This window comes from Numida meleagris, chromosome 1, assembly GCF_002078875.1.
Source record: "Numida meleagris isolate 19003 breed g44 Domestic line chromosome 1, NumMel1.0, whole genome shotgun sequence".
In the NCBI taxonomy this organism is placed as follows: Eukaryota; Metazoa; Chordata; class Aves; order Galliformes; family Numididae; genus Numida; species Numida meleagris.
In genome coordinates this window covers 127,827,700-127,855,634 of record NC_034409.1, presented here as the reverse complement: position 1 = coordinate 127,855,634, position 27,935 = coordinate 127,827,700, and the positions used below count along the sequence as shown (strand labels likewise).

The 27,935-nt window shown below is 39.4% G+C and overlaps 1 protein-coding gene across 3 annotated transcripts in view; it reads left to right on the top strand.

Moving 5' to 3' along the window:
* LOC110405967 (cohesin subunit SA-2-like) overlaps positions 1 to 27,935 on the top strand; it is a 56,990-nt gene that overhangs the window by 2,019 nt on the left and 27,036 nt on the right. For all 3 annotated transcript variants that reach the window (XM_021411878.1, XM_021411869.1, XM_021411886.1), the window contains exons 3-13: positions 3,342 to 3,426; positions 4,043 to 4,189; positions 6,172 to 6,268; positions 7,381 to 7,487; positions 9,729 to 9,800; positions 12,372 to 12,576; positions 13,622 to 13,773; positions 15,011 to 15,084; positions 15,530 to 15,653; positions 21,223 to 21,321; positions 23,528 to 23,607. In XM_021411878.1, the coding sequence (XP_021267553.1) occupies positions 3,342 to 3,426; positions 4,043 to 4,189; positions 6,172 to 6,268; positions 7,381 to 7,487; positions 9,729 to 9,800; positions 12,372 to 12,576; positions 13,622 to 13,773; positions 15,011 to 15,084; positions 15,530 to 15,653; positions 21,223 to 21,321; positions 23,528 to 23,607 (1,242 nt within the window). The remainder of the gene's footprint in view (positions 1 to 3,341; positions 3,427 to 4,042; positions 4,190 to 6,171; positions 6,269 to 7,380; positions 7,488 to 9,728; positions 9,801 to 12,371; positions 12,577 to 13,621; positions 13,774 to 15,010; positions 15,085 to 15,529; positions 15,654 to 21,222; positions 21,322 to 23,527; positions 23,608 to 27,935) is intronic.

The window sequence follows — 27,935 nt, the reverse complement described above, 5'->3', positions numbered from 1 at the left end:
ATTGTGGCAGGAAGGCAAGGAAGGTAAAAGTGTGCCCATGAGGCATGCGTAGCAGGGTCTAAAGGTCAGAATTATGATGAGATAGGAACGGCATTGTGCCTGTGCTTTCTTACTGATCACTGACGGAAACAAAATAAGTGGCTGGGAAGTGTTCCTTACTGGTGCACAAGGCAGGGAGTTTAGGTATGTCAAGTTTAGGTGTAGACTAACGTGGAGAGAAAGAAAACAACACATTGCTTCAAAATTTGTTGTACCTCCTGTTAATGCTGATACAGTTGAAAAGGTGATATAAATAATGGTATGCATAAGGATCACTGCGGTGGCGGTTGTGTCCTCCTTAGGGCTAGATACAGGAGTTCCTGTTTTGCTTGAGAAATTGAGGGAGTGTCTTAACTTTTTTTTACTATTTCTTCAAAAGAATCATAGCTGGGCAGATTAAAAAAAAAAAAGAATGGAAATATTTAATTTTGGAATGGCTTCAGTTTGTAGACTCTGGTCTAGTTGTGGCAGGTGTTTACCTCCCTTATGAATAGTGTTACTGGAAATAGGAATATTTAAAAAAAAAAAAAAAAGAAAGAAACATGAGTACTGATCACATATGACATTTAAAATATCTCTGCCAAAATTAAACGTTTCCAGGTACAGTGATTTTTACAGCTAAATACAAAGGAACCAAATTAGACAAAAGAAGATCTGAAGGCTTTTCAAGGAATGCGGAACAACCTAAAAATTTTGGGAATTCAAGAATACATTAAATGCAGTAAAATGTACCGGTCCAGTTTGTAATGAAGTTTGTACTGGAGTGAAAATGCCCTTTTTTTTTTTTTTTTTTTTTTAGATTCCAAAGCAGGATCAAGCTGTGAAGGCTCTTAGTAATTCTCTTTTCCCCGTGCAGTTATATTGTTTACAGGCTTACGATGTGGAATCTTTGAAAGTAATTTTTAAGTGCTGTGGTGTGCTGATAGCCAGAGTGATTCAGAAGCTAACTGGCTTCATAGTACTTCCTTAGTGCTTAGTTACACTCACTGGTTGCTCTCAGCACGTGTGTGAAAGTTAGTCTGACCGGTTTCATCACGGAGCTGTCGTTTTTTTTTGCAGTTGTTAGCCCACATAAGGAAGTTGTAGGTCAACAGTCTTCTCGTTATTGCTGAGCTTTGGTAAGCGTGCTGTTTCGTACACCAAGCGTTCACTTACTTTGTTAACCCTTTTGCTGCAGGCAGATTTTGCCTGGCATAAGCTGACAAAAGAAGTAGCACAGGATCAGTGGGCTGTTATGTGAAAGTGTTTTTTCTGTGTGCGTAGTGTTTGCACACAGCCTCAGGACTTCCAGGATGCTCTCAGGGAGGAGATGCATGAGCTAAATCTTCAGTGAGTTATAATCTAGACAGATGCTAAAAGCAGCACGTGTTCAGACAAGTGCTTGACTGAAATGTCCTACAGCATCATCGTTTTTTTTTTCCTCATTACTTAAATATTTTAATTAAACTTAGACTTGAGAGTATGTTGCATATTATGTTGAGGTAAATTGCAGAAACAAATAACATGTAATGAAATGCCAGCTAGCATCTGAGCTGTAGTTCTAGTGCGAGAAAGAACACGCTGGTTCAGCCCTGTAATGTTGTGTCCTGCTTTAAAATTAGGATTGAAAACATTTAATCACCTAGGAAAGGCAACTCCTTGACAAACATGTTTGGATCTTTTTTATTTGTGGTCTGTAAAATAATCTGAGAATAACTAACTGGCATCAGAAAAGCAAAACATCTTGTTGCTTGTTCTTTTGAAGCAGGAAGTTTCTGGTAGTGCTTCAGATACTTAATCTGTGGTGCACAATTACAAATCAAAAGCAACATTCTGAAAACTGCAAAGTGTTATTTATGGCATGCTGACTTGGTTGTGAAGTACAGTTCTTTCCTTTTATTGCATGCAGAAATCTAGGCAACTGATTGAAGGATTGGCTCATCCTAATTTATTTTCTCGGCTTCCATCTGTCGACAGTATGGCATGTTTTAAACTTTTCTGTAAGGAGAAGTTCATGGAGTGTAATTGGATTTTTCTCTGTAGGGGACTTGCACATTTGCATGATTTTGTTTAGAAATTTGATATATTTTTACGGAGTCTGGACAGCATCGTGGGAATCTTCAGAAGCCTAATCCAGTATCACTTGCAGTATAGTGTTCCGATAGATTCAAAAAGTAAACAGAGCCATGTTTAAATAAAAGTTTCTCACTAACAAAGTAACATCAGGGCTTAGGTCTTACAGCTGATGGTACGCAGCCTCGGGATTTGCTTTGTGGAGTCATTATCTGACTGAAGCTGTCTTTGGAAGAGGAATAGTGCTTATCTGGCATTGACAAACCTAGCAGGGCTCAAGCTGGCTCTGCATCCATAGCACGTTTAATTCTCCATCTGTTTATTGGAGAGTTGACTGCATCTGACAGTGTACCACACTGTTCTGTTCTCTGTAAAGTGCTCGCTTGTGTTAGTACGCTCTCTTGTTGCAGCAGTATCATGAAAATTTAAGTAACTGTGCACTCTCATATTTACTTTCTTTTTGTGCCTTCTTATAGTACAAGTCAACTGGCTTCATGTCCTGGCCACCGTAGTTTAAAAGGAGGCCATAGCAGCCGGCCACCATTACTGGACCTGCTGCACAAGTGGGATCTAGCTCGTCTGCTCAAACATGACCTTTCGCAAAGCATATTGTTAGCATTGGGAATGCTGAAAAATGGCATGATTTCATTGCAGATAAATGTATGGCTTCAGATCCCCCAAAAGGTGCATCTTTGTTTATAAAATTATTCTTCCATCATATTAGCGATGACCTGCAAATGAAAATAAATTTTTTTTGTGTCTTTTTTTTTTTCTTCAGCATGTTTTATAGAGCAACTAAAACTTCCTCTTGTGTTAAGCTGTAGATCCATCAAATGTTACTCTTTTGTGTAGAGGACCCACAAAGTGGGTGTGTACTTGTGTTATTGATTGATGGCGCAAAGCTCCTACAGGCTGCTTGAAGTCAACATCAGCTTTCTGTTTCATTTATTTGCTTTCCTTTTTTGTTCACTTAATTTCTCCTTCCTTGATGTCTTTGATGGTTTCACTAGTTTTCTGATTACCTGTGTATGTTCTAGGAAAGGAAATAGTTTGAAAAAGACTCCAAATTTCTATTGTAGTTTTAAAGTTAGGGTTTTTTTTAAATAACAAAAGAACATAATTACAAGCCATTCTGTGTTGTTAGGAATATTAAAATACGTATGTATGCACTTGTTTTCTTCTGTGCTTTGTCTCTATGTGTTTTGGTTCTTCTCCCTGCTAACTGTTACAGCGTACTTGTTATGCTTTAGAGAGAATGCTGTCCGTGATGAGACCGTGCCTGAGTGTACCGCGCAGAACAACAGCTCTGTGAGGAATGGCAACCTGAAAACATCTGTAAGTTTGTTTGTTTATTTTGTTTATAGAATTTATTTTGTCACATTCAATTGTTACAAAATTGAGTATTTCAAGAAGCAATTGCATTGCAGGGTATCCTAAGCCTAGTCACTGGCTCCGGCTTGACCCCCAGATTCTGATGGCGTTAGAGCCTCAGTTCTGTCTTCGGGCACTCACTTCATTTCAGTGTGTGTTCTTCCTTAGCTGTGCATTATGTGCAACTGACGTTAATTTGCAGGTGGTTTGTTCACTCTGAGTGAAGAGGTGTGAGGGAGCTTTTATGCTTACCTTTCACTCTTCAGAAATTACAGTTACCATTGAAAATTCCTTATGGGTATTGCACAGTTGTTCAGAAGCTTCTTTCAGTAGCTTCTTTCCAGTTATACCTTGCTATGTTTATGACTTGTTGAGGTAAAAATTTCAAACTGGTAAATCCTTTCCTTTGTAGTCATGTTTGATAAGGCTATGTCAGTCTCACTGAGGCTTAAAAGCTAGCAGTCTGGGCAAACCGTTACATTTAGAGTAAAATAAACTTGTTATTCGGGAATAATTAATTTATCTGTGGTTGGCTGTTATTTCATTTTCTCATGTACTCTCTTTGCTTGACTCATTTCAGAGAGGGAAACGGAAGGTCCGAGAACAGTGTGAAAACATAAGGAGAAATTCTTCCGGTAGCGGAAGAGTGAGCCAGCTGCAGAATGGAGAAGTGGTTGAGGCAGTTACGTTGTTTGAAGTGGTTAGCATGGGAAAGCGGGCCATGCAGGTATTTCCAGCTCTGAATTCTGAGAGGAGTTGGTGGAGGGAAGATGGGAAAACAGTGGTTGTTTCAATTATTTGTACTCTGGAGCACTGAAATTTTGTTCTGTTTCTCACGTAGGTGGGTAAGAAATGTGTGTTTGGAAAACTAGTGTGAGCATGGTTCTTGAAAAGAATGGATCTTCATTGAATTAGTGAAAATGACATTTAAAAGAGGAAGGAAATATGAGGGTTGCTCCAAAAGTAATGCATCCTATCTTCTTATGTTGGCGGTATCCATCAAAGGTCGATGTTGGTGGTATGGCAGTAGGGGTTGAGTCTTCCTGCCAATATTCTGTTACGTGTTGTTGCTGAGCAACAGATGGCAGCAGAGGCGCAGTCTGACAAAATGGTGTCTGACATGAAAGTGTGGATGAAGCAAGGGTGTGTCATTGAATTCCTCCATATGGAAAAATATGGCACCCACTGACTTTGCTCAACAGTTGCTGATTGTTTATGGAGACCAAAGAGTGAATGTGAGCGTAATGAAATGGTGGGTGGTGCATTTCAGCAGTAGTGATGTGAAAGACAAGCCACGCAGCTTTTTATGAGCTCAACGTGCAGGCTTTCATCCATTCCTGGTGAAAATACATAGCTAGTTCTGGTGAATATATTGGAAACCAGCGTTTTATAGCTGAGAATTTGTTCTATCGAATAGTGTTATTGTGCTCTTTGTATCTGCTGTAGATTTCATGGAAATAAATAGGAGGCATTACTTTTGGAGCCATCTACATATGTACCTAAAGCAGTGTTTGGATGTGAAAAGCCAGTAAACTTAAAAAAAAAAAAAAAAAAAAAAAAAAAAAAAACCAGAAAATATTAATCAGAAGGAAACTTAGTTGTTCAGGATTCTGAAAGTCAGGCCTTTTTTTTTTTTTTTTTTTTGAGGAAGCCTTCCTTTTAGCAGTTTTCTTTTAACCTCATTCCAGTGCAATTTGATGGCATGTTGTATAATCATCAGCTTTCCCGTGCTTCTGTTTGGTTAGCAGTTTTCTTCAGTGTGAGGAAGTCTACTTCCCCATACTCTCTGAGCGTGTTCATATCTGTATCTTATGTTTGTGTATGTGCATGAAAGATTAAAAACTGGAGCTTCGCTTGTTGTATTCATGGTTATATGTATGCCTCCAGTATGTAGTGTCCCTAAATAAAGTGCATGTGTGCACGTATGGAAAAACATATTTCTGTTTTGGATGTGAGACACTAGTTTTTCCATGATCTGCATCTGGATGGGTGTTTTCTGTGCTACAGCTGTGTTATCTTGAGTATTGCTCCCCGAAGAGCCCAGCTTCTGTTGTGTGAAACTTGATGGGAAGGACTTGAAAAGGCTGCAGCTTGAGTGCAGGCTGCTCCTTTGGGAGGCTGTCAGACCTGTGTGGCACTGCAGGTGGGCTGAAGGCTGGTTGACTTGTCCCAGCAGGCCTTCTGTCACATACAGGCTGTAGACTGGACTTTGGTAGAAGTGAAATTTAGGGTTGGTTTCTAGGTTAAGTGTAATGTGCGGGCTATTCCAGCCTTCTGCACAGACCAGGTACTAGGGGAGAAGAGAACCTGGAGGGACCGTTGCTGGTACTAATTATTAACGATGCAGAAGTTATTTTTTTAAAAGTGAATCTGTTACTTCACTGGTGGCAGGAAATCAGGAGAAGGATGTTTTGGTTTTTGTGTGTTAAATTTATTAAGGCTGAGGTTGTTTTCCCTACTAACAAGAGTCTATGAATGGCAACACTGGCTGAAGCAGAACTTGGGAATGAGGAGTTCAAGGCTTCATTTTGCCCCCAAAGAGTCTGTTGTATGTTCTATTAGAAATGGAACACAATGACATGGAGTTTATTGTCATTTTCATAATTTAATGGAGACAGTAGAACTTTTGTGTCTATTATGGATGTCCTCAGTGAAGTGCAGCATGCTGTGTTCAGCTCTTGACTAATGAGTTCCTTTAATCTGTTCTAGTCTGTGGTAGATGACTGGGTCGAAGCTTACAAACAAGACAGGAATGTGGCACTTCTAGATCTGATCAACTTCTTCATTCAGTGCTCAGGCTGCCAAGGTAATTGACTCTCTTAAGAGTCTTTTTCATTGCCTGTGGGTGAGAGCAAGCTGAAGTATGTTTGCTAGCTAAAAGCTTCAGAATGGCAAATAAAAGATTTTAGAAGACTATCTGTTTGCTTGAAACTTCTGATTGTATTTCTGCAGTTAAAAGGTATATTCTAAGTATCAAATTCTTTTTCTGGCTCTTTAACTAATATGCCTTCTGTGGAAAATGTTTTGGTGTCTTTGATTAACAGTGGGCTAAGTTTTACTAAATCTTTGAAGTAAATGAGTGGACAGAGAAAATAAAATCATAGAATATCTGAAGTTGGAAGGGACTCATAGGATTGAGTCCAACTCCTGGATCCACACAGGACCACCCAAAATTGAAACCCTGCATCTGAGAGCATTGTCCAAACACTCCTGAACTCTCGCAGCTTGGGGCTGTGACTGCTGCCCTGGCGAGCTTGTTCCTGTGCCAGCCACTCTCTGGTGGACAGCCTTTTCCTAATTCCCAACCTGACCCTCCCCTGACGCAGCTCCATGCTGTTCCTTTGGGTCCTGTTGCTGTCACGAGAGAGAAGAGATAAGCGCTGCCTCTCTGTTCCTCTCATGAGGAAACTGTAGGCCACCATGAGGCCTCCCCTCAGTCTTCTCTTTTCTGGGCTGAACAGAAGGGACCTCAACCACTTCTCACTTGGCTTGCCCTCTAGGATCCTTCACCATCTTTGTAGCCCTCCTTTGAATGCTCCCTAACAGCTTTATGTCCATTTTTTGTGGCGCCCAAAGCTGCACACAGTTCTTGAGTTGAGGCTGCAGCAATGCAGAGCAGGAGTGGCTGAACCTGATGTGCCACAGCGTACAGTTGGCCCTTCTGGCTGCCTGGGCAAGTTGCCAAATAGCCACACAAGAAAACACAGGATAGATTTCTCTAATATATATTTTAGTTTTATTTCATCTGTATTTTCTGTTGTAAATTAATATATATGTTTCCCTGTGTATATATTGCCCATACGAGTGTAAACCTGTGTCTCCCTTTCTTGGTATTTCTGAATCTGAAGTGAGGTTCTTACTGTGGTTAATGTTATATGGTTCTCAGTATTCTTTTTAAAAATTACTTTTTTTTTTTAGGTATGGTAACAGCAGAGATGTTTCAAAATTCACACAAACAAGACGCAAACAAAACTCCATCAAACAGGATGGATGTCATGCAAAAAATGACAGAAACCTTTGATGAGGTAGGCGCAGCTTCGACTTTATGACTTTTTTGATATAAACAGAAGGATTTAGTTTATTATTAAACCTGGACAGAGTTCCTACTCCTTATCAGGAGCTGTATCCCACTTCCTTTATTCACGAAAACAGTCTTGTTTTCTCACAAGAGAAATTTGTTGTAATGACCTTATTTTCTTTGTAAGTGACTTTTACTTTCAGAGTTATTAGGGCTATCACACTCGGGGGTCCCGAATCTATCTTTCTCTTAGGAGTTCTTTTGATAGCAACTTACAATAGACCAACGTCAGATTTTCTGCAGCACTCTCACAGTTGCTTCTGTACTTATTTTTTCCTCTGAATTGAGTTGTCAAGCTGTAGCCATCAGCCTTGCTTTAACTGAACGTCTCTCAAAGACCAGCTGCTGTAGAAATTCCTACAGAGGATGAATTTGCCAACGTGGTTTTCCTTGTGTTAGAACTGTACTAGCTTTTGGACTAACTTTTGACAGAAATGATCTGATAAATGTCTGGCCATGTGAGTTAGTAATCTGGCACTTCTTTCCCAACTAAATTAACCCCAAATAGCACTCATGATAGGCTACATACTCTGGAAGATGTGATTATTGTTTTCATCACCCTGGGTGTGTTACTGCTCTGTAACTGTTTCTCCCATCCTGGTAGGTAGAAAGGAAGATTTTACAGTTATCTCAAACTGTATTCTGCATGCCATAAAAACAGCATTTTTGAGATTTGACTTTACTTTGGTTTTGAGACAGTAGTTTAATGTGCTACTCCAGAGAAGCATTTTACTCATGAAGAATACTAAATGGTAATCTCTGTGTTAGGTACTCTAAATCTTTTTAAATTTGGCGAGTTCTGAAATTCTCTCGATCTGTTTTTAAATAGACTGACTGTAAAATGCATTCCTAAAATAGTTAATGTGGAATGAAATATGCCTAAGATAATGTCTGACGGCTTGTCTGGTTTACTTTTGATATATTATGACTATCCAATTACCATAGAAAAAAAATGGTGTCCGAGGTACAAGCATTTTTATATTAACCACATATTAAGTGATTGGAAAAAATGCTTTAGGATTAAAGTGATTTTTTTTTAAAGCAGAAGTATGATAAGAGCAAAGTAAAGTGTTGTTTTAAAATTAGTTGTTTCTTCTTTCACATTTTTTTTTCCTCATGAAGTTATTGTCTTTTTAACAAATAAAATGGAAACATAATTTAATAACTAAGCTACTTGAGAAGTAGGGCCATGTAGGACTACTTGCATTTGAAAAATATGTTTTGGAACGGTAATAATGCTGTAAGTAGTAATGAAAGTGGGGAGTATTACTGTTCTTCCTTGTAAAATTGCTGTTAATATAAATGGAACATTTTGGTGGAGATGAATCTGGCAAGAGATGTGAGGGGTAGGAAGAGAAGACTTTGCAAGCATACAGACATTGAAAAGAAAGCTGAGGAAAACGTGGCCACACTGCTAAATGAAGCAGCAATCCTGGTGACAAAGGATGCAGAAGAGAAGGAGGATCAGTTTAGGAGCACTTACAGAGCACCAATAAGTCCATGGGCCCTTCCAACCCAAACCTTTCTTTGATTCTGTTATAGGTTTCTCTCCCATTTAATTGCTGAGAAAATTAGCAGTAGTATAAATAAGTTTATTGCAGTGGTGTATAGCCAGGTGGCAAAAGAAGTACTTGTGCTTCATCGGGTCTAAAAAAGTCTACAGATTTTGTGCCTTCTGTTTTATAATGATTGTAGATTTGAGGAAACATCTGATGCTCATTCTGAAAACATAATTTCAAAAGCTCAGAATGTGCATTTTTTTTTTAAGACTTTAGTTGTTTAATAGTACCTAGTTACTAAGTGTTAGAAAGGGATGTATACTTACACATGCTGGGAAGGCATATATTAGAACTGACTACGAGGATTGTACTTGGTATATGTTTTCTTATGAGTTTTAAAAACAAATTGTCTCTTACTCATAGCAAGAAAACTTTTTTTAATTAAAAAAGCATTTTTTTCTTTCCATCATTGCTTATAAATAAAGAATAATGAAATGAGGAGGGATTAGATTTTTGCTTAAGGCATTGAATTGTGTGAGCTATATATGGTAGAAATTGTCCTAAGTTTTACTAGGTTTTTAGATATAATGCATGGTTTGTATTATTTTTTATTATTATTTATTATCTTTATGAATTAACTGTGACACTTCATTGAAAATCCTTTATATTTTTTTTCTCATGCATTGCAGGAAACTGGATTGCAGTACAAGAAATTCATCGCCTATCCTTGGATCCTGACAGTTACTTGGCCAGTGGATGTGGTATGGCTTACTGTAGTTCTCTTCAACTGTAGTGCAGCATCTTCTGTAGCCGTATCTCAGCTGCATAGTTCTGCAGCTGTCTCCAGTGTAGGGAAGTACATGAGAACTAGTGATAATAAAACGTATATCGGTGAATAGAGATAATTACGTACTTCTGAGATCTGCTTCATCTGGTCTGTTTTAGACCTCTGGTTTGGGTTTAAACTACTCACATTTTGGAGTGCCTGTTCCTTGCTATTGATTTTAAAGGGAAGTGAAGAGAACTTGCTGAGTTGGCTACGTTGAGCTGCTCTGTCCTGATTTTGGCTGAGGTAATTTTCTTCCTGGTAGATGTTGTGGTGCTGCGTTTTATGTTTAGGATGAGAATAATACTGATAAGACATTGAGGTTTTAGTTGTTGCTTAGCAGTTCTTACACTGCGTCAAGGACTTTCTTGCTTTTCATACTGCCCTGCTAGCAAGGAGGCTTGGGGATGTGCATGGAGCTTGGAGAGAACACAACCAGAACAGCTGACCCAGATTGCCTAGAAGGATATACCATAATCTGTGATGTCATACTTAGAGATAAAACTGGGCAGGTCAGCTTACAGGGCTGCTGTTTCTTGGGGACTGTCTGGGCCTTGGTCACCTAGCAGTGAGAAATTGTATTGTGCATCATTAGCCTTAATTTTTGGTTTTGTTTAATTTTTTTTTCTTTCTTTTCCAGCTGTCCCTATCCCAACCCAAAAGTTCTTGTGCTTTTTCAGTTCTCTCCTCAATCCCACTGTGGGGCAGAGAGTGAGCTAACAGTCGTATGATGCTTAGCTGTCTGCTGGATAAGCCACACCACCTCCTGTGGTATTTTAGACAGACTGGTGCATTCCCCATCCCTTCCAGCAGCCTTTACATGTGCACATGGAGTTTTTGGCAGACAGATTTGTTTAAAAGCTTTCTTCATAAAAACATTATCTTGCAAACACAGACATTTGATCAGAAGAATATATTTTTTTTAAAAAAAGAAACAGCTTTTCTGTAATAACTCTTCCCATATATCACTTGCAGCATTCCTTTCCTTTCTTGCTTGGCACTTGCTACTACTGTAAAGTCTGAACTAAGTCTTGCAGCCTGATCAGGAGCACATCCCAGATTCCGTATTTCCTAATGCGCCTTGGGTTGCAGGCATCCCAGAGTCTGCCATCTGTCTGCTTTCTTCCTGGCATGATCATAGAATCACCAAGGTTGGAAAAGACCTACAAGATATGTACTGTGAACACATTTGTGGCTTTATTGTACACTTTGCATAACATCAGAAAGATTGCCTACTTCCTGTGTCTGTGGCGGGGTTTAGAGACTTAGGTACTGGTGGTACAGGTGTGTGACTCAGTATTTGTCTTCAAGCTGTAGTCTGATAAACTACTTGTACTGGCAGTGCTGCTGAGGAAAACAGTCTCATCCTGCCCTGGGCTGCAGTTGTTTGTTTCTGCTTCCCCGCTGTCAGATCTCTTGTTTAAGACACTTTTGTGTAGTTATGTGTGGAACCGCTGTTGTAGTTTTACCCTGGTAGACAGCTCAGTCCTGTGCAGCCACTTGGTCTGTCACCCTGAGTGGGATGGGGGAAAGAATGGAAATGTAAACGTGAAAAATTCATGGCTTGAGATAAAGACAGTTTAATAGGTAAAGCAAAAGCTTCACAAGCAAAGGAAAAGAAGGAGTTTTGTTCTCTACTTCTCATTGGCAGGCAGGCGTTCAGCCATTTTCAGGAAAGTGGGGCTGCATTGTGTGTTGCAGATTATTGGGAAGACAAATGCTGTCGTGCCTAATGCCCCTTTTCCACCCCTGTTTCCTTCCCTCAGCTTTTACTGCATGACACTACATGGTATGGGATATCCCTTTGGTCTCTTAGGATGAGCTGTCCTTGCTGTGTCCCCTCCCAGCTTCTTGTGGATCCCCAGCCTCCTTGATGGGTAGACAGCATGAGAAGCAGGAAGGTTCTTGACTTAATGTAGGCACTGCTCAGCAACATCTGAACCACTGGTGTGTTATTACCACTATTCTCATCACAGATCCAAAGGAAAGCACCGTGCCATCTACTACAGAGAAGATGAACTCTTATCTCAGCCAAAACCAGTACAACCACCTCATCCAACCAAAAAACGATTTGGCTAAGTTACTATTCTTTTTCAGTTGCATGAGTTTCCTCTTGAATTTTCCCATGCAGTTGCAGGAACAGGAAGGGCAGTGTGGGGCAAAGCACTACTATACTACCTGTGAGGAAGCAGGGACCAGGAGTGCTCATGGTTTATGCCAATGAAAGTTACTCATGGTACTGTATGTGGCTCCACACGTCCTCTCCCATGTGCTCACAGCTGCCTTCCATTTGCTGCTTTAAGCTGGGAGCTGTCGTGACAGTGTAGCTCTGCTTTCTGTGTGTGCTTGCCTGTAATGTAGTTGCACATCTTTACTTTGTAGTAGTAACCATGAGAAAAATTACAGAGGAGCTAGGATTTAGCTGACTGTCAGCAAAACTCAGGGTTTTGCAGTGTTCAGTGGGAGAGATCTACATGTACACTTTCTACTCTTTTTCCTTGTGCAGAGCAATGAAGACTATCCTGTGATCAGAACAGGACCCTACTGGAAGAAGTTCAAGGCCAATTTCTGTGAATTCATTGCAGTACTTGTTCAGCAGTGCCAGTGCAGCATCCTGTATGACAGCTACTTGATGGATACTATCATCTCACTGCTTACAGGCTTAGCGGACTCTGTGATCAGAGCGTTTAGACACACAAGCACTTTGGCAGGTAAAACAACTCACAGAGTTGCTATAGGTGATGTTTTTTTTCTGACTTGTGTGCAAAACAGAACTTTCCAAAACTGAAAAGTCTCCGCTGGAGCAATTGTTCTCTTTTTATTCATTGACACTACTTTCCTCCTAATGTATGTTACTGTAATATAATTAATTTATTTCCATGTGTAACTGAAGGAAATCTGTGTGTTTTAGATATGGTTCATTTATACTGATTTTTCTTTCTAAACAAATTGTCTTTAATGTCTGATATGATTAACTTTAGAATTCAGCCGTGATCTCTCTGTAATCAGTTACTGCTTTTTCTGTGTTGTTAGTTTTCCTCCTCCAATAATTAATGCGGTGAGGTTGAGGTTGTATTAAATGCTTTATCCATGAAAGCTTTCTTTGGAGAGCTGCTGTTCTTGTGGTATCTATGCTAAAAAGAACTCTGCTTGTAGCACATTTTTATTTGGTGCAATATGGTGCCTCGAAAGCCATTTTTATTTATAGCCAATAAATAACCTCTCTGCCATAAAACACACTGATGTATAATTTGTTCTAAATACACTGCTTGCTTCAAAGGCTCAAAAAAAACACTTGAAATTTATGCAAACCAACATGTAGTGTTTCTTAAAGGAACATGACTTTTTGTTAATTGAAGTAAAATATTAAGATTGCTGGCCTTTTTGGGGGGCCAGCTTCACTTTTTTTTTTTTAACTGAAACATACCTATTCCACAGCTCTGGAATCTTTTGCAGACAGAATTTCTTAAACTAAGAAGAGACTTGCCCACTAAATTGCTTCTCTGACAAGTCAATGAACTGTTGCCAAAAGCTGTAAATCACCAGTAGTATCACTACATTTTCCTTTTTGATCATCATCTGCTTTTGAAACAAACACTGTATTTTATAACAAATTACTTAAATCTAGTGTCTTTTCTATTGTGGACAATGAATTGGTTGTGGCTAGCTCTCTGCTTTTTGCGGTGAAGTGGTGGATACATTTATGCTACATAAGTCTGATTTTTGCTGAATATGTTGGCTTTGTTTCCTTTACAGCAATGAAACTTCTGACAGCAGTTATAAGCGTGCATCTGAACCTTGATGTCAACAAGCACAATGCTCAGCGATTATATGAGGTGGAAAAGAAGAGGATAAGTGGCAAGAAGACCAATTACAGACTTGACCAGCTAGAGAGAAAAAGGAAAGAGGTTAGGCAGGTGTTTTGTATGGGAGATGAGTGAAGATGTAAAAAGTGGGATTGCTGACTGCATGTTTCTGAGATGCTGCAGTTCTTTGAGGCTTATATCTTAATCTAATGCATGCTGCTGAGCATTTGTGCCTGCGTAGATCAAGTTGTATAAAAATTACTAAGGTGATTGCTGACCTGTATACTGTTAATTTGTGATGTCTGTCCGAAGTGCTTCGTTAGCCTTTGATCTCTAGACAAATTCAAATTTACATGCATGTGATATTGCATTAGTAGCTCTGGTGCTGTTGGAGTGCAGTTTGTGTTTATATGTATTAGAAGTCAAAGTTGTAGGTCTTTAACTTAATTTCAGTATGTGAAATGAATGAAAAAGTACATGGGATAGCTGTCATCTCTGTATAAGTAAAACATTATAAAAATGGTCGTAACATGACCTGTATCTTTCTTGTGCTTAGTTTCTATCATTTCTTCTCTGCTCAGTCAAACAGCTCCTTATCACTTCCAGAGGCAGGACTTTGACTAAAAGAAATAAATCTGGATGGAGGTAGCTCAGTGTGTAGTCAGACAAGCATATCTCCTCTCCTGACGTTAGAGCTGTTTATCTCTGTTCTGTGCTTTGGTTGTCCAAGGATTCTTCTGGTATAGAAACAGCCCCTTTTCTATAGGAAGAAGTGTTTGGTGAGACCAGAGTTCTTAACATCTTGATCATATAAGAAAAACAGAGGAAATGTTGTGTTAGGGTGAAACAGAACCAATTTTGTCACCCTTTCTGATGCTGTTGATGAAAAAATGTTTACCTTAAGCGACATATTTCCAGCATTTCAAAACTAGTTGTTCTGGGCTTGGTTAAAATACATTCTCGTTGTGTTATAGGTCTGTTCTAAAAATTCTCCCGCCTGCCTTTCTTCCATCTATGTTAAAGTACATAAAGGGAGAACTCAAACCTATATGTGAAGATTGCGTACTAGTTATGCTTTGTGTTGATAGAACAAGACTCATCATATCAAAAATATTTTGTGCTTTATCTTGCTGTCGAGATTTGTAGTTAGTACCTCATAAATCTTTTGTCAGTATGAAGCTGCAGAAAGGCCAATTGTCAGTGTAGGTACAGACCTCTCATTTTGTGTTGGTATCACGTGTAAATGATAGTGATTTGGACCACAGCAGTACTGTAAGTGCACTGATGCAGGTTTTTCATGTGAAGTGAATTGAAACATTCGGTTCTCTTTCTGTTTCAGTATGATCAGAAGCTTGTGGAGATACAGAACATGATGCATGCTATTTTCAAAGGGACGTTTCTAAGTCGCTACCGGTAAGAATAAAATAGAGTTGTGAGGTCTACCTGCGTTCTCAAGAGGCTCTTGTTTAGGTTGTCCAGACATCAGAATTATGTTAAATGTCATACAGGCACTGATGTTGTCCAGAAAAATATAGCAGTTACGTTATTCTTAGCCATTCGCATTTAGCAAATGACCTACCTAGAGTTTGCTGCTTAAGTTTTGCCTTCTGACTATAGAGCAGTATGTTTGCGATTGAGAAGGTATCCAGAACTTTATAGTAATGATTCTATGGAATACATGTAGCTAAAAGTGGCTTTGTTGTTGACTGAAGGCTAACTTAGAACACTAATATAAAGGTGTTTTTAACATGTTTGATTGCGTATACTTCAGCAATTCCAGGAAAAAATATTACAATTAATATTTTATTGTGTATTAGGCATATCAGTGTATTGATATTACAGTTTTGTAATTTCACAGTGATGTGATCCCTGAGATACGAGCTACTTGCATTGAAGAAATTGGCAACTGGATTAAAACATACCCAGATGTTTTCTTAAATGATAGCTACTTAAAATACATTGGATGGATGCTGTATGATAAGGTAAAGTTTTCAATTTTTCTTCTGAATGAGGGCAGTAGATGGGAAGACTTTTTATTTGGAAGAGTCCTGAAATTTAAGCTATTTTTCACGCTTCTAAAATGCTTGACAGATTTGAGGGAGATAGGAATATTTATCATGAATGGTTAATTACCAGAATTGTCAGAGTGTACTTCTGCAGGCTACCTTTAAAGTGTGTATGTATAGTGTCTGTATATTCTGAAACATCTTCAGTTTTGTGTTAGCTGTAGGTATATGTTCTGTAAACAAAATTGTAGCTTACCACAAAGCCAGGAGGGGGAGCACAAAGCCTCTTATTTCCCTGCTTTCTGCCATTTCTGTAAAGGTAGATTTTTCAGAAGCCACAAATCTGTCCAGAAGCATTATCTTTTCCTGCATTAACTTTATCTGATCCGAATATCTTTTTAGTGTATGTTCAGTTAGGAGAACTCTCAAACTGTGAGAATAAGAAGTAATTTTTGAAGATTACACCCTTAATAAGTGTCCCCATTCCACCTTGATGGCGGTGGACAGCAAGAAACTGGTATCTCCTGGAGCCAGTTTGCTCTTAAAATACTCCGTAGAGACATTTGACAAATAATTAGGTCCCAGCATTGAACCACCACAGAAGTCTTCTAACTGTGGGGAAAAATCTGGCCAGGATCATCTGCAGTGTTGTAAACAGATAGTAAGTTCAGTCATTTGGGAGTCTTTAAGGAGGAAAAAAATAGTATGAAATTAACGTTTTGTCTTCAGAGTGTTTAATTTGAATGTAATCATTTTCTTCCCCGTGAGATACTGTTTTGCCATTATACCTCAATTTGAAACATTGTATTTTTACATGAAAGGCTACTGTCCAGATGCAAGAGGGTTTTCCACATTCAGGGGCATTACACTTTTAAGTTGTATGTCAGCATCCCTCTTTGGCTCAGTAACAGTTTTGGAGCAATGCTATAAAGATACATTTTCAAGTAGTTTATGTTCATCTACTAGAAATAAGGTAACTCTATTTTTTTTTGAAGACCAAGCAGTGCTTGACAGTAAACTTGACAGCCATGTGCAATTGGACAATTTTATATAACAGTTTTATAAGCCCAATCACTTACAAGTGCATTTGTGGAACCAAGGCACTTAACTTGTGCTCAAAGGCACTAGTGTTCTTCCATGGTGGTATATCGCTACTAAATCAGTAATCAGATTAAAGGGAAGTGCTGTGTAAAAAGTGAAGAGTTAAACATCAGAAAAACGAAGATGATGAAGAGTAAGGATGGGGGAAGTGGAAGGGGGATCCAGCAGACAAGAAGGCACAGGCAGTGAGTATGGAGATCTGTGTACACACACTCATACTTGAGACCTCCCAGCATACTAACCTAGCTTTGCCTTGAACTTCAGGGCCAGTTTCTGAGATTTTCTACTTAGACTATCAAAACAGGAGGAAAAAAAAAAAAGAAAAAACAGAAAAAAACAAAACCTAGAGAAATACTGTGGAAAACAAACTTCTGTTGAAAGGAACTTTTGTGTCTTGACTCCTGGCAAATCTCAAGAAGTTGAAGAGGTTAAATTTTGTCTCCCCTTCAACGTGACTGTAAAAGTGATCCCATTGTTATAACAATTTCTGAAATACTGTCTTCACATGCTCACGTTAACATAGTGGTTTTCTTTCCAAAGATCATATTTCTGCATGCGCACTGACATTTTTTTTTGTTGGGGCAGATGTGTTTGTTTTTTTTTTTTAAACTATGTTTTACCTTGACAGGATAGGTAAGCTGAATTTTCTTCACAACTTAATATTTCAAAAGTAGAACTGTTTTTCCTAATCTTTTATTTGGAGAGTGTTGAGGAGGAGCCTCAACCTGAGCTCATAAAATCATCCACATCCCAGCCTATACTTGTAGGGCTTACTGAACAGCCACATCTTTTTGAAACACTGAAGTCTTGTAACTGAATGTGTCAAAGCAGTGCTGAGTCAATGTAAAGCTCTGATGTCACTAGACCTACTCACTGTCTTACTGTGTTTTTTTTTTTTCCTAGCGGTCTTTGCAGGTCAGGGCAAAATGCACTATGATAGAGCCAAAGGATGATGTATGTTCAGCGTATCCTGAATGAAGATGTGCTTATGTAATTTCCCTTCACTGTCACTGATTGTTAACTGTTCTCCAAGGACTATGTGACCATCCAACAAATCATTACAAACTTTAAAAAAAAAAAAAAAAAAAGCCCCATCCACAAAAAAGTCTCTCTCAGCCTTTAATTTTAAAGGTGAACACTGTTTGGAAAATATATATGACTGGTTTATCATGCGCAGGTTAGCGAGCAGTATTCATAATCACCTATTGATATTTCACTCAGTTTTTCTAGTAAATAGTGGCCTTATGCAAAAATTTTGGTCGAACCCTGCTACTAGATATCATTCTTTTGCTTTCCATCCGAAGCAGGTGAACAGGAACTTGTAGTAATAGCCTATGTGTAGGTCATCTCCTTCCTTAGGTTTTCTTAGTTTTTCTTGGTGCTATTGTTAGCAGGAAGAATTAAGGAATTAATATGAAGAGACTGATTCAAGGCCTACAGTGTCTGCAGATATCCCTAGCATTTTAAGTTTAAGGAACACCGTGATATTTTTATGTTAGATCCTCAAAATAACAAAATAAAAAGTCATTTGAAAGGTTTAGTGATGCACAGGAGATGATTTAAAAGCTGGATAAAGAAAACTCCTCTTTTGGGACATCTGTGAAGCAGCAGTACTAATGACAGGGAGCACCTTGCACCAGCACTATTTACCAGCTATGCCAACCTCAAAGCAACCTTTCTTTTCATAGAATGCTCAAAATACAATATGCCAATGTAGAACAGAGACAGGGAGAAGGCATAACATTTGTATGTAAGTTGCACTGAAGGTAATTCCTCCTATTTATTTAAACTACAACAGATATAAAGAACATGATAATACTATTTGATAGAGCAAATTCTCAGCTACATAACACTGTTTTTCAGCGTAGTCACCCTCATTGGCTATGCACTTTTGCCACTGATGAGCAAGAGCCTGCAGGCCGTGCTCATGAAAATCTGCACCAGCTGAGGTGACACACTGCTTCACAGCTGCTATGACAGCATCATTGCTGGGAATGTGTTAGCCATGTAGTCTTTCACTGGCCTGAACAGACAGAAGTCAGAAGGTGCCAAATCTGGACTACGTGGTGAGTTTGGTAGGACAGTCCAGCCAAGACTGACAATGCGCTCCATGGTCTTCCAGCTGGTGCGGGGCCTGGTGTTATTGTGCTGCAAGAGAAAGATTGTTCTCTTCTCTGGCCTGACTTTGGAATTTTGAGCCTTCAGCTTAGTCAGCACTGCAATATAGCTGTCAGAGCTGATGGTTTATCTGGGTTCCAGGAAACCCAGAAGGATCACCCCTTTTCCCAAAAGACAGTGCACATCAATTTTACCTGCTGAGGGCTGTGTCTTGAACTCTTTCATTGACAGGGAATTCCCATGTTGCCACTCCATGGACTGCCATATATCTTGTAGTAGTGACGCCACATCTCCGGTAATGATGTGCCCCAGGAAACTGTCACCTTCAGCATTGTATTGCATCAGTAGATCCTGACAGACTTACATACAGTGTTCTTTCTGTTCCTGTGTGAACACTTTTTGGGCCCGCCTCCTGCAAACTTCGTGGTATTCCAGTGTTACCACCATTGTTTTGAACACATTGAAGCCAATACTCAGCTCCGTACATGGTTCCCTGCTCATAATATGCAGATTTCCGTGGATGAGCTGACTGAGATGCTCTTTGTTTTGTGGTGTGACAGCTGTGCAAGCCACGTTCCAGACAGCCCTGTCTTTCATGTCACTGATGCCACTGTTGAAATGCACCAGCCGCTGCCTCTCTGTGCCCACATCCACTGTTTGGTCTCCATAAATGTTCAGCGATTATTGATGACTACCAGTGAGCGCAATTTTTTTATGCATGGAGGAATTCAGTGACACACTCTTGTTTCCATGTCAGATATGCTTCCATGTCAGGCAGACGTGGAAGCTTCCATTTTGACAGACTGCTTCTATGCTGCCGTCTGTTGCGCAGCAAGAAAGTGTAAGAGAATAGTAGCGAAAAGGTTCAATCCCTACTGCCATACCAGCAATATCCACCTCTGGCTTTATAGGCCAACGTAATAAAATAGGATGCATTAGTTTTAGAGCAGTGCTTGTATCTATGACGTGCTGGAGGGAAGGGCTGCCATCCAGAGGGATCTTGACCAACTTGAGAGGCAGGCCCTGGCAAACCTCACGCACTTCAGTAAGGTCAAGTGCAAGGTCCTGCACCTGGGTCAGAGAAATCTTAGGTGTGTATACAGGCTGGGTGCATGGAGAGCAGGGGAAGGGCTTTGTGGTGTTGGTGGATGAAAAACTGAATATGAGCTGGCATTGCAGCCCAGAAGGCCAGCTGTGTCCTGGGCTGCATCAGAAGAGGAGTGGCCAGCAGGGCAGCAGAGGTGATTATCCTCCTCTGCTCTACTCTTTTGAGGCCCTATCGGGAGTACTGCATCCAGGTCTGGGGCGTTCAGCACGGGAAGGACCTGGAGCTGCTGGAGCATGTCCAGAGAAGGGCCACAAAGATTATCAGAGGGCTGGAACATTTCTTCTATGAGCAAAGACTGAGGGAGCTGGGCTTGTTCATCCTAGTGAAGGGAAGGCTCTGAGGAGACCTTACAGCAGCCATCCAGTACCTGCAGAGAGCCTACAGGGAAGATGGGAAGAGACTCTTTATCCGGGAGTGTAGTGATAAGACAAGGGGTAATGGTTTTCAGATAAAATAGAGTAAGTTGAAATTAGACAATAAGAAATTTCAGAAGAAATTCTTTACTCAGAGGGCAGTGAGGCCCTGGCACGGGCTGCCCAGAGAAGCTGTGGACGCCCCATGCCTGGAGGCACTCAAGGCCAGGTTGGATGGGGCCTGGGCAGCCTGATCTAGTGGCTGGCAACCCTGCCCATGGCAGTGGGATTGGAGCTAGGTGATCTTTAAGGACTCTTCTAGCCCGGTGCATTCTGTGGTTCTGTGAGAATCAATAACGATAAGCTAATGCATTTCTAAGATGCATCTCTTCCTTGGGGTATTTTTGTTGGGCTGGAATTTCTTGGAGTCCTTGTAGAGGTTTAAATGTTGTCTGAGTCAGACACTGAAAGGAGGTGAACAAAGTTGATTGTACGGAAGAGTGCTGATGGTATTAAGTAGGTCATCTGTAATCTTGTCTTTGTATATATTTAAATGGGTAAATTTCTATGTCTCTTACGTTCTGTTGCTTATATTAACTGTAGTGTTTTGGAGAGTTTCTTTGAATCTCAGGGAGCCTAACAAGCTTTTATGTCATTTTTACATTTGGCTCACCGCAGGCTTTCTCAGAGAGAGGGAAAGATGCACACAAATAATAGAATACTGATATCACGAATAAAGAAAATGTGGTAGTATTTGGGTAGTATACTGTAGGCACCCACATAGACCTCTTATTTGCGTAATATAAATGCCAATGGTTAATAACATCAGAGATAACGTATTAGTAGATTTCTCTTTCTCTTGTAGCAAGCTGAAGTGCGGTTGAAGTGTCTTCTGGGACTGCAGGGAATTTACAGCAGAAAAGAATTTGTTTCCAGGATGGATCTCTTTACAAGTAGATTCAAGGTAAATAGATTGCTGTGGTTTTTTTTTTTTTTTTTTTTTTTTGTTGTTGTTGTTGTTTTTTTGAAGTCTGGGTTGGGTGTGATGTTTTGGTCAGAGTTCATCTCCCCATTCTTTTGACTGACAGAAGCTTAGAGTACTGCAGAAACAGCTTGCTTGACTGAGTGGCTGAAGGAGTTTTGCAGAGGTGCTTCCCTCTGTTTCTCTGGAATTTTCTGTTTCACTTCAGGTTATTTATACACAGAATGGTGTAAATGCACTGTAGCTGATTATCTCCATCATTTATCCAGAATGGCCCAGACTTTTTTAAAGGAACTTTGGAAGGTGGGAAGGAATTTGGTACTCCAGTGGTCCTTACTATTTTTTTTTTTTTTTTTGCTATTCTTGATAATTAGTTATGCTTTTAGATATTTAATTGACTGTGTATTACACTGATATGGGAATAACTCTTTGCTGATATACCACGTCAGTGTGACTCTTGAAGAAGGATCCCTTATCAACTGAACAAGTCAGATTATGTTCTGAAATTTAGAGAGCTTGTTCTGTGACTGCACTGACCATGTAGACTTCATATGTACCTGCCTTGATCATATTCCAACATATATGCTTATACCTTTATCGTATTCCAACGTCCTTACTCATTCAAGAAATAAGTCTTTTACTTTTTTAATCCTGCCCATTGTAATGATTTTGTCAGCTGTTCTTATCCTAATGGGGCAGTATCTTTACAGTATGCAAATAAGAAATCTCAAGATGCTGTGAGAGGAGGAGTTGTTACCACAGTCCCTCTGAATCAGTGCATTACCAATGCCTGCGTGTGGTGGTAATTCATGTTCTTTTTGCAAAAGGTGCAGTGCTTACCCGTATGTCAGAACGGTTGTTAATAGTAAGAAATGCCTACAGATTATTGTCGAATAAGAAGATGCAGATTCATTTTGGTATTTTAAGAATAAATTGTCCAGACTGGAGCTTGGCTGTGTAAGATTAACTTTTGTTTTAAGCAGCTTTTTGGTAGTGTTTTCTCTTCCCTTTTAAAGGAAGGTTGTTATAAGCTACTGCAAACTGCATAAGCAACTTAAACCTGTAAACAGGATTGGTACTCAAAGACTGGTGAAACAGCTCTAGTCTGTTTTTACTGAGATCTCTCTTTGTATGGAGGGTGGTATATATAAATGGATTATTGCAAATTCCACCTCCCAACTGGAAAATAAAAAGCAGCAACAAACCCAAACGCACACACACGCACACAAAAGCCAAACCAAGCTCCTCCTCCTTGTTGAAACAAAGGAAATCCAAGCAGCAGATACAGACTGATTGGACATCTCCCAGAGTCAAAATCCCACTTTCTTGATGATGGGAAACGTAAATACATGATCATCAATCCATTTTCAACGAGCTGTGTTTTCACGTGCTCCTTCTGTTACCCTTGAGCTTTCAAACTCGGCATTCACGGACTTCCACACCTTACATCTGGGCTGATAGAAGAAGGAAGACGCAAAGTAAAATGGATTTAGATATTTAGAAATGATGTGTTTACTGAGAAAGCTATTTGTCCTGAAGCAAGCAAGTTTGAAGGTTTAATATGCCTTAAAGATAAAGGCTGCACTGCAGAGCGTGAGTCCTTGGGTACACAGGACTGGAAAACTTCTACTGTTTTCTGAGGTGTTTGCATGTTCACCAAGTTATAACAGCGTGAACTCTAGAGGTCAGGAATATTGCTGCTATTTCATGAAGCACCTTTATGACTCAATTCCTAATTATCTTTCCAGCAAAGCACTGGCTTCTGTAATGTGTAGGTACACGCACTTTATTTTTGATGGGAGAAACTGATTATGTAATGCTTGTAATTTGAGGCTTACCTTCATTTAACATATTGAAGTGTCAGTAGTAACATCTTAGAAACAAGTTGTCAGTCACTTTTAATTTGTAGACTGTAGTTGATTTCTTGTGAACGCATACATTACATCTGAAAAAAAATACCATATTACTGCATGATTAATTCAGTTAAAAAATTAACATGCTGTTAATTTTCAGGGGCTGGGGAACTACTTGGTAGTAATCAAGTTGCCTTGTGTCTCATAGGAAATAGCTGCTGAAATAAAAATAAATCTCTGCTCTACTAGTGTAGATGATCTAGCTGTAGCAAAAATATATGTTTATTGAGAACAAAACATGTTACATCTTTTTATTATCATTTTACATCCATTAGGATCGAATTGTGTCCATGCCTCTGGACAAGGACCATGAAGTAGCAGTTCAAGCCATGAAACTCTTGATGCTTATGTCACAGTAAATAATTTCTTTTTTAATTTACTGTATTGTTTTAATGGCAACAAGATCCAGATAGAATTCTGATGAATCTTCCTGTAATCAATTACATAGTGGGAAACAATTGGGCCCAGCAGGATATAAGTTACAGTTAAAACTGCTCAAGACATGGCATTTTCTTTCTGTGGGAAACACTGATGTTAAGAAAACCTTTGCCGTCAGATTCAGTATGAGAACGACGTTGTTTTTATCTTAATGCTTCCCCTGAAAGTAAATTCCAAAGTGTTTTGATGTTGGCTTTTCTCAAATAGAGCATCTGCCTGTTTCCAAGAAGTCCCCACCATATAATGTTCTGTCCCAGGCTTGCCAGATCTCGACTAGGAGCTCAGGGAACTCTGCCATCTTTCCCCATGCAGGAAGCCTTGAACTTTGTTGCTAGAATTTGGGCTTCCAGATTCTTTGCTCCGTGGCAGAGAATCTGGGAGCTGTTAAGCCTGCAGCAGACTGACAGGAAGTGAGCAAGTATGTAACATCTTGTTTTTGCTGAAGTGGAAAACTAACAGAGAAGTTGTTTTGTTGGGAAATTACTGGTCGGCCATAGATTTGGAAGGGTAATGTCAAACTGGAAGTGTGGGGAAAAACTAGACTAACATCATAGAAATACATGAGTCCTACTCCAATATGTCCTTGAGCAGTGTGTTTATTTTAGAAAGAACTTTTTTTGGCAAAGTATGTGAAGAGTAAATTCTCTGTCCCTCTTTTTTAGTGCAAAATAAGACTAAAAAAAACCACTGCATTTCGTTATTAATACACTTGAGATTTCAGGACTCCGTAAGCATCTCTTCAGTTTTGGGGTTTAAGATGGATTCTGCTGATGGCAGTTGCTTGTCTCCATGTACAGCATGGTGCATTGTTCACTACCAAATGCTTTTCCATTTAAGCCAGAAGTATTGGTCATTGCTAGAAGAGGACGCAGTACTTAATGGACCAAATAATATGGTGTTCTAGGTATATACATTAAATTTCAAATACATTTATATATTGAAGTGATGCTCTGTCATCTGGACTCACTCCTATTTCACACTCCATTGATTTGAGTGGCATTTCTCTAGGTTACTCCAGCATAGGCGTCAGAACAGCATATGACCACTATGAATACAGCATGCTCTTCTGAAGGAAGTGCTATTGTTTGGATCTTACTACTAGAAGATAGGGTTATGTTGTTTCTGTCTTTACAATATCCCTTTCTACATCAATTGGTTCTCTGGTGTGTAGCTGTTGGAACAAAGCACAATGTTGTGTCTGTGTGTAACGTTTCCTTGTGCCAGGAGGAGTAGCACACCATTGTTGAAGTACAAAGATACTGAACACCAGTTATGGCTGTCCTTGTTCTGTATCTGAACTAACAAGTGCTGTATTGGCACTGCAGCTGTTTAGAGTCTCTGGCTTTATTATGTGTGATCGTGTTCTCATTAATGCAAGCTGCAGAAGTTTGATCAGTGTTTTTTTTTTTCATCAAGCAGTTTTTTCCCCAGATTTTCCTTTAATACAGTTAGATTTCCAATATGAGTAACTTTCATCTAAAGTTTTCCCAGTGACATTTTTCCATTTGATAAGATAGCTAATGATCAGTCTATAAAACTTTTGTGAAGAGAATGCGGACAGTACAGTCCCCACTACAGATTTCCTAGTAAGAGCCTGCATCAAGATGTTTTTCTTGAAGCAAGGGGAAAGGCATATGCTGCAGTACCTACAGATATCAGAAGGGACTCACTGCTGATTTTGTGGGAGCAAAAAGTTTCAGACTGCAAGATAAGTGTTTAACATGGTTCAAAACTGGTACCTGGATACTGAGCAGTAAAGCTGCCTGATGCTTGCAGTAAAGCATGAAGTGAGGCTGTGGACCACTGTTCACTACCTGTAAAGAATAACAGATAATAGCTTCTGTAAGTGGCACCGCTACTTGTATGTATCGGTGTAATCAATTTTTATGCAGCTTTTAGTTGTGCTCTATTGGCTTCTCTGGGGGTGGCCCATCTACAGATTTGGCAACTGAATTCTAGTTGCCCAAATTACCGTTTTTAGTGAGGTGTGAAAGACCTTTCAGGTCAAGTTTCTATTTTTAAAGGTACCATTTCCATTTTTAAAGTAAGAACATCCATCAGTAAGAACTTTCTATATTTGATTTGGAATCATGGAATCGGCTAACAAGAAGCCTTTTTTTTTTTTTATTTAAAAAAACAGCATGAACTTAACTGGTCAGTTACTGACCTGTGGGACATGTCTCTAATCTTGGAACAAATCTTGTCATTTAATGGCATGTATTAGAGAGGCAAAACCAGGAGGAACTTTGTTTCCCTCCAATTAGTTTGTTGAGTGCTTTTGTCACCTTCCTGGGGAAAAAAATACTATATCAGCAACTCTCTTTTATTGTCTTTTTGGGTAGGTATAGTAGCAAGACCTCTTGCTAATTAATTGTTTTTGTGATGTTTCACAGTGGCAGTGAAATCTGCTGAGTGTGTGTTAGTAACTGCTAAGACGGTCTCCTAACCATCACGGCATGTCACTGCTGTGGAATATACACTGTATGTTGTGTGTAATATGGACAGAGTGACTACACTGTGCACCACCGGCCCATAAAACTTATAGCTTCTATGCTGGCCTTTACATTCTCTCTCTTTTCAGCCAGACAAACAATGAAAACACTGATCTTTTCAATTCACTTAAATGTACTACATTATTAAAAAAAAAAACAAAAACCACACAACAGTGCCAATTCAAAGCCCTCTTGTTATGCATTTGCCTGTTTTTTTTGGTTTTTTTTTTCAAATCCGTATTTGTATTTTCATTTTGTCTGTCTCTGAGCTGAGATATCTTTTCTTCTTGTTTGTTGTATGTTGTCTCAATTGAATGCCAAGGTCTTCGGGCTGGTGGATTTCTATTTTTACAGATGTGATCTTGAAACTGAATGAGCATGTGAGGCTTAGCATAACAGAAATTATTAATGCTACTGAATGATAAATAATTATTAGCATTAATGTTGCAAAGAATTTGAGAGGGAGTAGAACTAGGAAGGAGAAAAAATGAGTCACAATGAGAAGCCAAGGAATCTTACTGCAAACATTGTCCTTCAGTAGGTAAATTAGTTTAATGGGGCTGCTGCCAGACAATTCAGTTCAAATTTGTGTACTTAAGTACCTGAAAGAGTTGGGAGTTTGGAAAAGACTGCAAAAGTAATTAAATAACTGCATTCACCTGCTTCAGTTACAAGTAGTGCATGTAAGGGCACATATTTACCAACAGTATGAAATGTAAAGAGCAAAGAGGGAGAAAATTACCCTTATCACATTAGTTAAATGTAAGTAGAAATTAAACTGAGTTTTAAACACAAACCTCTGAAGTTTGAAACCTGGAAGAGCTGCCTCAGTGAGAACTGTGAGTATACTGCACTCATTGGGAACTCATTTAAACCACTTACTGGAGCTGATAAATACATTAATTCTCACTTCAGTACTTTGACAGTGGTAAGTAGGGTTTATCCAACTTAAAGGTCAGGAAACTGAGGCTTGTTAGTCCTTGGTGTTCTGCTTAGCACAAAACGCCCAAGTCATGTAGGGATACATCATCTCTGTGCTCTTAAAAAAAAAAATAAAGAAAAATTAATCTCCCTTCTTATTCTCAACTGGACTGGGATGGGTGTTTTAGGTTGGAGAAGGAAAGCCTACGCTCTACGAGAATCTTGAAAACCAGAGTTGGCAAAGTATTTGTATATTGCCATGGCATACTTTGCCAATAATTCAGAGTCAGTGGAAAGCTGAACTCGGAGATTCCGTAGGCTTGGTTCACAGCTGAGCTGTGGACTGTGGAAGAGAAAGAAACATTTGTTAGGGAAATGCACTGTATCTAGCAAGGTTATTCAGAATGCTTTTATTCAGAGAAAAAGTCAAGTTGTGTTGAAGGCTTAAGTGCTATTATAAAACATGTTCTCGTGTGATTGTAAAGGGTAAGCTTAAGAGATGAAGTTGCTTTGCGTAGGGAAGTTAACCACGTTTGTCTTGTCCAGTGTTCTTCAGGAAAATTAAGTAAGTGTTACTTAGATGTTGGTGGAGAAGTAGCAATACAAAGATCTCTCTTTAGTAAAGCAAATTATGCAGCACAGTTCTGATTTCTTGCACGAGTAACTTAATTGCAGGAGACTACCTACTTGCAAAAGGGAATGGCATGGAGCTCCTCCCAGCTCCTCTGTGATTGCTCCAGGCCCATGCTCCTATTAAGGTGGAGTTAGGGCAGGGCTTTGTTGTTTATAAGAGTCAAGCCTATTCCAAACAAAGCAGAAGTGAAAGACCAAA